The 10,858-nt window shown below is 34.5% G+C and overlaps 1 protein-coding gene across 2 annotated transcripts in view; it reads left to right on the forward strand.

Moving 5' to 3' along the window:
* PCDH19 (protocadherin 19) overlaps positions 1 to 6,088 on the forward strand; it is a 141,669-nt gene extending 135,581 nt beyond the window's left edge. For both annotated transcript variants that reach the window (XM_063431878.1, XM_063431879.1), the window contains exon 5: positions 4,456 to 6,088. In XM_063431878.1, the coding sequence (XP_063287948.1) occupies positions 4,456 to 5,042 (587 nt within the window). In that variant the 3' untranslated portion in view covers positions 5,043 to 6,088. The remainder of the gene's footprint in view (positions 1 to 4,455) is intronic.
* Positions 6,089 to 10,858: the final 4,770 nt, after the last annotated feature.

Genomic DNA, 10,858 nt, shown 5'->3' on the forward strand with positions numbered 1-10,858 from the left:
AAGATTTTTAATGCAAGCCATATGATGGAATGCCATTATTTTTTTTTCATTCAGTGCATTTTGCTGGGTTTTTAAATTTAGCTATTATCTAAATGCTATTCAGAATATAAAAAGGGATGATGTAAGTATAGTGGTTCCAGTGGGCAAGCAGGCATTTTGATTAAAAATAATAACCTGTATTTTTGGGGTGCACAAGGGGCATCCATCTGGTATCTAGTTATTTCATGGTACAGAGGATTGGGGCACCCCAATTCATCTTTTAAACACCTACCTTTGGTCTGTTTGAGGGGCTTGAGTTGTCCATTAAACTTTAACAGCAAACAAAGGAAAGAAATAAGATGGATCACGATTTCTCATTATTTTGGACTGTAAGAGGGTCCAAAAACTTGCTTTAGTAGACACCATCACATAATCTGTTGGATAAGGAAGGATGTAGGAGGTATACACCCCTCAACTTGTACATGGCTGAAAAGTGTACATGCATTTTTTTTGTTCTATAATAGTCCTGGGGACGTTGCACTACATAAACTCACCCTTTTCATTGCCCCGATTGTTAACTAGAAAATGAACCCTTACCATATCTACAAGATTTCTAAGTATATCACAGTTGTTACTGAACTAATTTAACCCCTTTCTGGCGGTTTCACCTCTGTCAATGTGTATGTCACTACAAAACTGGTTCCAAATGTAACCCTCTGTGATTGGACCACTGTCAGTAGTATAAAAAAAAACTAAAAAAAAACACCTAACTCTAAGATATTCCTTAAATTTCTAGCAATGCATTTAAAGCCATAACTATCATCCTGCATTTTGAATATTAAATACAAGATGCAATGTTTTAAGTTTTGCCAAATACTCAATTATTCGGACATATTTGATGTTGATTATAGTGCTAGATACTTTATGGATGTGCAGCAAACTCATTTAATCAAAGCTGGGAATGTGGGCCGGTGGGTTTAAAGCTTTGTACACACAGGCATACACGTACAAAATCACATACACTTTCATTGCTGCTGTATTCGACAGGTCTGTCAAAGCACTGGGTTGTGTTTTTATCACAGTGAAAGATCTGACTTTAAGGCATAGACTTAAATCTGATGAGCATCTAAGGTTTCACACTTTCTCTTACATCACCTTTTTCTCTGGAAGCATAAGGCGTTCATATTTTGGTGCAGTGTATCGTGTGATGTGAATTTTTATTAGCTTGACTCGTGTGTGGGGGAAATACAAATGGATTTAGCAGACACAGGTTAAACATTCAAACATATAGCTCGCGTTGCCTCAAATAGATCTTTATCAGATTCGATGTAATGTGAAAAATCACACAGATGTATAAATGGTATACTTAGATCGAATATAAATACACATGCAGTGGGCTTTTCTTTTATGAATGTAACCACATCGAGAATTTTTTACGTTACTTTTTTTTTTCAATTGTCAAAATAGTACATTTAAAATTTTTGAACACCTCTTGGACAATGCTGAAACATATCTGAATTACAGAGATCAGCGATAATGTCATCACGGTCCCTTACAGCGTTATGTACTAAATTAATAACTCAAGCAGAGTTCAAGGTGAATTTCAAGTTTGGGGCCAAAGTAGGAGACCTCAAAGCATATTTTCCAATTTAGCTATATTTACCTAAAATTTTTAAATTTACCTTGAATTCACTTTGTTTTCTTACTATAGTGACGAAACCAGAAAAAAGTTTGGGTTCAGAGGGCTTTGGGTTATGGCTATCTTGAATTTAGCATTAAGGTCAGGGGGGGATAGAGTTAGAAGGTGCCAACATTTATGATGCTGTGGACTGTAACATTTACCTGCTTGACGATTGATAGAAATTACAGTCCAGTATATCTCTAGGGTTCACAAGGATTAGCAGGTAAATCACTGTACCCGTGTGCAACTGTGTTAAATCTATTATAACCCCATTATAAAAAATCCAAATCAGGGCCTTTTAAGATAGAATATTTTTTTCCCATTACTGTTTGACTTGACATCTTAAAATTTTAAATAAAAAAATGGCTTATACTCTTTATCGTTTCATCTTGCAATTCTAGAGGCACGTAATGTTTGTAAGCAAAACAAAATAACCTTCTAACTTCAAAAATCATTTAAAAGAGACATGCATAATTGCTTTTTTTTTTTTTTTTTACCTATTTTTAGTTGGACTAATTACATGAGTCTTTCCGTCCCTCTATACTATAATCCCCCTTTTAGACCTATACACAAAGCTGGTTTGTGAAATCTCTCTGAAGCATTTTAGTGCAGTATAATGTCAGCAAGCTGTACAAACATGTCTATTCAAGAAAAAAACAAAACCCATAGAAAAGTAAAAGAAAAAACGTCTTAAAAGACACAATGTGGTGTGTTTAAATGTGGGAGGTGTGATAAAATCCAAATACAGGTTCTTCCAGAATGAAAGCATATTTTTTTTTTTATTTAAGGCTGTATGTATACAATTGTAAAAAAGCAAAACAAAGGCAGAGGCTTTAACAGGAACAATATAAAGTACAGACAGGCTGGCTCAGTTTCAGTGACCCATGGTTCCCTTACATTGCGGAAACATCAAGATATCAAAGACATAAACAAACAGGTTTATTTAACGTGATTTCTTTTTGGCTGTTTTTGGTCTAATTCGTGAAATTCACTTTGGCTTTGTAACTGTTCAGGCTTTGGTGATACAATTCACAACTTTCAAAGTTTCAATCTGTAATCAAAACAACTATTTCAAGAATTAGCCTAATTAAAGGGACACTATAGTCACCAGAACAACTACAGCTTATTTCATTTGTTCTGGTGAGTATTATCAATCACTTCAGGCTTTTTGTAGCAAACACTGTTTATTTCAGAGAAAATGCAGTGTTTACATTACAGTCTAGGATACCTCCACTGACCACTCCTCAGATGGCCACTAGATGTGCTTCCTGGGGCAGTGCTGCACACTGTGCAGCACTGCCATTCAGTGTCTCCATCCACTGAACCTTCCTCATAGAGATGCATTGATCCAATGCATCTCTATGAGGAGATGCTGACTGGCCAGGGCTGTGTTTTGCTTGTGCTGGCTCTGCCACTGATCTGCCTCCTTGACAGTCTATGCCAATCCAATGCTTTCCTATGAGAAAGCATTGTGATGTGCTTTGATCAACACTTCTGATGATATCTGCCAAACAGGCAGATCAGGGGCAGAGCCAGCAGTAGCAAACTGGAATAAAAGTAAGATTTTACAATATTTAGGAGGGCAAGGGTGGGCCAGGGGTGCTAGAGGGTGTTTTTAACATTACAGGGTCAACAATACATGTTTGTGTTCCTGACCCTATAGTTCTGCTTTAATATGACATTTTAACATATCCATATATATATTAGGACTGAATTATATGACCAGAGATCGGTTTATCTTGGTTAATTGAATAAGTTGGTACCCATTACCTACTATGGGAAATTTAGATTTTATTGCAAAAGATTAACAAGTCAAAAAAACAGACCTTTGAATACTCAAATGAATAGTTATTTAATACTGTTCCATTATCCTATTCATAGTTTTTCTAAAACAGATTAATTCTTGCCTGCGGTTATGTGACATAAAGAAAGCACAAAGATTGTTAGAAATTGATTTTTGTTGTAGTTATGTGTCCAAAACCGCTAAAAAATAATTATAATGCCAGATTTGCATTTTAATTGCTTAAGTTTGAATTTTTGGTAATTTAACCTAGATTTCAAATTTCCAGCAAAAATAACCAATTTGGAAAAAATCAAATTTGCTTTCAGTTTTATTTATTTTGACTGAAAATTCTAAATTCACAAACAATTTCTACATTAGTGAATAACTCTTTATGGAATTTACTAAACGGCAAATTTTGGAGCTTTAGAGACATCTTGCATTCTTAGGCCTTTATAAATTTAATTAGAGCGACGAATCATATTTCTGAACTGGAGAATATGTTTTAGTTCGGCTACAGTGTACAGTTTGCATATTCATTATCAACTCACCATAAGTCAATGTTTAATAAATAAACCCTCAGTCACTGTTTGGTCAAGGTCCATCTTTTTCAACCCACCTTCAGGGATCACTACCAGGACAGGATCTGGCAATAGACCTGCTTTAAAAAAACAAAAAAACAACAGTGTCTCAGCCAAATGTCATATTATACACCTTCAAGGACTCCACTGACTTGAAAGCAACCCTGTAGTATGCATTTCCTATTGTCAAGTGGTTAAATTATCAGCAGTTGTATCCTTTATAATCAGTAAATAACAAAAAAAATTTAAGATGAGATACAAGGAAAAACAACACATGAATACAACATATGACACTTTTAAAGAATTGTAAATGTGAAGCATGCAATATTTGTTTCTGTATTTATTGATAGGACTGTGTTTTGCTAATTAATGATTATTTACAATTGAAGACGTATCAGATACTAATAAGATTTTTTTTATTTTTTTTTTTACAGATCAGAACGAGGGATTCCATTGCAGAGAAGAATGCCGGATACTTGGTCACTCTGATAGATGTTGGATGCCCCGAGTCCCAATCACAAGTCGTGCGAAATCCCCGGAACATGGAAGGAATGTGATTGCATTGTCAATAGAAGCAACCACGGTCGATACAGAACCTTTTGAAGACTGTAACAAAAAAAGAACTTTTGCAACATTTGGCAAAGATGGCAGTGAGCATACTACTGATGACAGGGCTACTTTGAAAGGTAAAAGGACAGTAGACTTGCCAATCTGTAGCCCCAAGGTAAACGGTGCCGTTCGTGAAGCAGGAAATGGCTGTGAGGCTGTAAGCCCCATCACTTCTCCCCTACATCTTAAGAGCCCCATGCCAAACAAATCTTCAGCATCTTACAACATAATGCACTGCCCTGGCAACCGTGACGTTGAGCAGTTTGTAAGCAATGGTCCTTCTCGACCATCAGAAGCAGAGCCCAGGGGGGCGGACAGTGAAAATGTAATGCATGAAATCAACCCATTACTGGAAGAATGTCGAGAAAAAGACTCTCTGGTCGTAAAGAGACTAAAAGATATTGTTCTTTAAGTACCAAACCTAAACAGTGGAGAAACATTGACTCAAAACAGTACAGCTTGTTTTTAATTGCTTACCAATGGTTCACAAATTGCTGTATTTAAAGCTTTCCCTAAATGTATTGTTTATAAATAAAGCTATTGTTATGTGACAATCCCAAAATTTTCAACACAGTGGCAGGGGTGTTCAATCAAAGCAAGCAGCCTTCTCATCATCTCATGTGCGCAAACTTAGATACTGTTACCACCATCAATGTACAAAGTATTATGTATGTATTAAGTATTTTGAATTTATATATTTTTATAAACATATATATCAAAATTATAATATAAAATAGCATTATTTGTACAGAATTTAAAAAAAAATAGGAAAACAAAAATATTCAAATGCCACATTGATAATTTCTCAGCTTAAGATGTTGTAACATATTTACAAATCTGACCATAACTTGTGTGATGCTCTAATTTTTGATGAGGTGAGCTACAGACAAGTGAATGCCAATCACGACCATTTATTTCATCATAATCCGCTGTGTTGCTGTTGACACCCCTGCATCAATAGCCCTTTTGCTGTTACATCCTATCTGTACTATTAATGTATTTGATATTTAAACTTTTTGTCCTGTGATGGCAAAAGGCATTGAAGTAAAAACTAAAGAAATTAAATAATTTGCAATTCTTTTTTTTTTATTTTATTTTATTTTTAAAGCTTGGGACTAAAATGATGCACCTTTTATTTTGCATTTTAGTAAACGGAGAACATATTTTGTTCTTTTCATATCGCTGTAATTTCACTGATTTTCTACAGTGGAAGATTATGGCATCCTTTTAAATCTGTAATTGCTATTTAACCAGACAGTAATGTAAGGTTTTGTGGAGATTTTATTTTACTTGAACATTGATAAAGCTCATTCTCTAGCTCTAAAAGCAATGCTTTGTTCTTTTTTAACGTCCAAAATCAAGATCTTAATATAAGCGTAAAGTGAATTTTCTTTTTCTATTTTTTTCACATATTCGCTGTCTCTCAGTCAATCTTGTATATATATTTTTTTCCAGTTTTTTTAAAATCATTTTCATGGTGGAAATGTCACCGAGCTGATTAAATTTATGTTGTGTATGTAGTATCTTTTCATCATCATTATTTGCAGTGTGCACACAGGATGAAATTATTTCTAAAATGTTCCGATATGAAATCCTGTTTTTGACAATTGTAAATTATAGAAAGAGTTTACATAATATTCTGTTTGTAATATAGTCTTTCAAGATAATGTTGCAGACAAATGTTACAAAAAAAAATCACTGACTGGCAGTGAAAAAAAATACATCAATTAAAAAGGTTTTTAATTTCAAAATGGGGTCATGGCCATATTTCCAGCTGCACTATAACCATGTTAACCTTCTCATTATTATAGATTCCTTTCTTCTTATTCTGGATGTTAACACATCTCCATCGTATCAATCAGATAGTTTAACTTCTGGCTTTAAAGTTTGAAAGCTGGTGGAAGTTAAGGGGGACATCAGTCACCTTTGCCACAGCTCGTAAAATTCACAACGATTTGACATATTGTCCAAAGTTGTCTTAGTCGAAAAACATGTCTCACAGTTCTTGATTTGCAGGTGCTCACACATTTTACTAACTCACAAACTTCACCAATCCAAATTTGCAAGTTCCTTGTATCTGACCATCTTACATTTACATTGGTAAAGTGCAACTTGCTGCGGAACTCTGTTGTAATAAGACGGTATGAATAGCCAAACTAGTTATAAGAAGAATGGAGCTCTTAAACTATGTCCGTGATGTTTTTCTCTTGTTTTTAATTTCACATGTGGCACATCAATCTTGTGTGCAAAATAAAAACATACATCAGAAGAGGCTACCATTCCTGGGACAGAAAATCAGACTGGGAATGAGAACAAAGTCTGTATGTGGCTAAAAATATGTACATATATGTTTCACTGCATATTTTAGATTTTGATGTAGTGCTTGTGCCTAAGGGCACAATCTTTCGCTCAGGGAAAAACATTTCCAAAACTTAAAAGAAAAAAAATTATAAAATATTTCACTCATGATGCCCATTAATGGAATTGTGCTTTCAGTTTCAATCAAATTGTAACTCATCACAATTTTGAGTGATTAGCAGTTCATCCAAAAACCCAATCTCCGAAATGCTATAAGAACAGATCAAGAAACAAACAAAGTGAGGTGTGAACAAAATTGTTACAATTGCTTCTTGACTTAGAGTTCCTTGTGTGTAGCCAAAAAACAAAAAGTTGGTTGATGGGGAAAAAGATGATTCATGGGGGAAAAAAAGATGATCGATGATTGGGGGATAGCTACAAAATGTGATTTTATTCGCAAACCAAGGTAGGAGCGACATACAGAGGGAAAAACGGAGGAGCGGCAAAAAACTCTATATTTATATATATATGTAGACATCTATAGCAGGGACATATACACTAAACGGTGTTTCCCTATGAGTGACAAAACATCTATAGCAGGGACATATACACTAAACGGTGTTTCCCTATGAGTGACAAAACATCTATAGCAGGGACATATACACTAAACGGTGTTTCCCTATGAGTGTTCTCTGCTTTTGTTTTATCTAGGTGTATATTGTTTCATCTACATTTATATATGTCTATATTTTATATAATAATATGTATATTATATGTACATATATTTTGCAGTACACTGATAGGCACATTTGCGGACCATTTCAGTTCATCCAAATAGTTTTTCCCAATTTCATTAAAGGAACATTATCGTCACCTAAATTACTTTAGCTAAATAAAGCAGTTTTAGTGTATAGATCATTCCCCTGCAATTTCACTGCTCAATTCACTGTCATTTAGGAGTTAAATCACTTTGTTTCTGTTTATGCAGCCCTAGCCACACCTCCCCTGGCTATGATTGACAGAGCCTGCATGAAAAAAAAAACTGTTTTCACTTGTAATCTACCTTAAATAATTGTATCTCAATCTCTAAATTGAACTTTAATCACATACAGGAGGCTCTTGCAGGGTCTAGCAAACTATTAACATTAGCAGGGGATAAGAAAATCTTAATTAAACAGAACTTGCAATAAAGAAAGCCTAAATAGGGCTCTCTTTACAGGAAGTGTTTATGGAAGGCTGTGCAAGTCACATGCAGGGAGGTGTGACTAGGGATCATAAACAAAGGGATTTAACTCCTAAATGGCAGAGGATTGAGCAGTGAGGCTGCAGGGGCATGTTCTATACACCAAAACTGATTCATTAAGCTAAAGTTGTTCAGGTGACTATAGTGTCCCTTTAATGAAATTCTACATGGACAAAACCCAATTCGCCCACCACACAAAAAAAAAAAAAATCATAAAAATCAATTTGAATTAGCCAAATTTTGTAAGCATGTACAAGTCTTTCCATTTATGTCATTGCTGGAATGACGTTCTAATGTTGTCACCTAAATAGAGACCTATCCTGGGATAAACATCCTATCCTCCTGCCCTAAATTCTACTTTATAATGACAAGCATATTGTAAAGAACATATTTTACATGTCCCTGTTTAGTTGGGAAAATCTTGGCACTGCACATTTTTAATGTGTGAAAGTGGATATAAATCTTCACAACAATAAAACTCAATACATCTTTAAATCATACTAAATGTTTTTTTTTTTTTTTATAAACAACTTCATCTAATTAAGCTTTAGTTATCAATGTAACCCAAAGCCACAGAAAAAGTATTATTAATAGTCTTTTGCTGGCCATATCACCTAGGGAAGTCTCAGTCTTTGGGAATTCGGAATTTAAATATTGAGAAGTATAAAAGAATAAGGGGGAGATGCAAGAGTTCAAATTAAGTTATGGCTACCTGGTTGCAATAGTATACTGGTATGGGGAATCTAACTTTGTTCCAGACATCGATGAAAAATAGTTTAATCTTTCAGTATTCTGTAAATTAGTTAAATGTGTACTAGTTATAGTAAAAGCCATGTCTATATGTTTTACTAGAACAATTTGCTACATTTCAACACTTCACTTTTTAACTATTCAACATTTTCATTATGGCTCTAGTAGCTACACAACCTATATGAACAAATTCATAAAATCTGGACATTTGCCAAGTTATTTTACTGCTCCTTTATAGATTAAAAGTCTCTGTGCATTTACCCTTTCAGAGCATAAAACATATGGGATATATATGTTTAATCATAGATTAAATGGTTGTGATAATAGCGCTAATCTTGATAATAAAAATTAAGCCACTTCATGGTCCAACTTCAGTAATAACTACTGAGGTAGGAGCAATCCTCAAAATATTTAAAATAAGAATTAAACATCTAACTGAACAACTTATGGGCAGTTGATCGTTCTATTGCTGTTGGGTACTCATTGAGGGTTTTATTCCTAAGAGAACAAATTATGATTAATTTGCACCCTATGCACCCAATGTTCTCCTAAAAATAACCAGTTCATCACTGTATAGTACAATGTCAAAAAGATAGATACGTGTCACTTACAGTGACCTTGAGTGGTACAAAGATTTGGGGCTTTGGACATGGTAAAATACCTTGCTTTAAAGTGTAATTGATATTTTATTATTGCAATATGTGTGATGAATAGGCACCCACATGTGTCCTTCGCATTATATGTGATGAATACGCACCGACATCTGTCCATCTCAGAGCAACTGTGAGTGAGGGTGATGGAAAGACTAAGGAAAACAAGGACAAAATCACAACAAACTACATTTTTGTATAAATTATTATAGTCAATGTTTTAACTCTGGTTACAGTAAGGATTACAAGGTTAAAACACAGGGTTTTGTCTCCTTGGTTAGTCTGCACTATGTTGTTAGGGGTTGAACCCAGTTAGCCATTATCTGATTTATAATGTAAAAAATATAAAAATTTGTCCGACATGATCTACCCATTGTAATTTTATTTCCATTTATTTTTCCACACCTGAAATTAGGTGCACAGACTTTAATGATCTAGAGTCCTCTTGATTTGTAATTTTAAAAAGTTAACACTAGTGCATTGTGAGAAAAATGGAGGACTACTAGCGGGATGATCTAAAGGCTGCATTTAGTGCCAAGGAACCATGTGGCAATATAATTTATCACTGATTTCAAAGAACAAAATAATATTACACAATCAAACAGATGTCTTCAAACCCCGCACAGAATTCTATCTCTTCATTACTGTATGCTAATACTCAAAAAAGAGACAAACAGTAAGAGAGTGAATGATTGGAGAATTACAGGATTGATGTCAAAACAATCTATTGAAGGTTATAACATCTTTTATCAGTACAACCCAACAAAATGTTAATAACTTTGGATGTCGACTGATCAAACAATTACTAGTTGCTGAATTGTAATAACATGAAGATTAGATTATAAAACACTCCTACTGGTAAAGAATGCTTACCTACTTTAATGGAGTGGTGGCGCCTGATGTCATTGATTGCCATGTAAATATCTTTGGAGTAGCAATGCCAGCTTTTCAATATGTAATGTATCACACACAGGGCACTTAAACAGATTTTGTTATGCTTCCAGTACACAACCGGCCTGGCAAGGGTTCCGTTGTTCTTTATACATAAAATTATGCTATTTATTTATTTATTAAATATTTTACCAGGAAAGATACATTGAGATTTCTCTCGTTTTCAAGTATGTCCTGGGTCCACAAAACATTGCAATGATACAATAGGGCAGGGGTAGGCAACCTTTTAGCAGCACTGTGCCGATATAGGATTGTGATGTCCCGTAGCGTGCCGGTCCTATTTTTTTATAAATCGAGGTGTATGTGCTGCCGTATTCTGCTTGTGTTATTTCTACT

This window comes from Pelobates fuscus, chromosome 9, assembly GCF_036172605.1.
Source record: "Pelobates fuscus isolate aPelFus1 chromosome 9, aPelFus1.pri, whole genome shotgun sequence".
Classification (NCBI taxonomy): domain Eukaryota; kingdom Metazoa; phylum Chordata; class Amphibia; order Anura; family Pelobatidae; genus Pelobates; species Pelobates fuscus.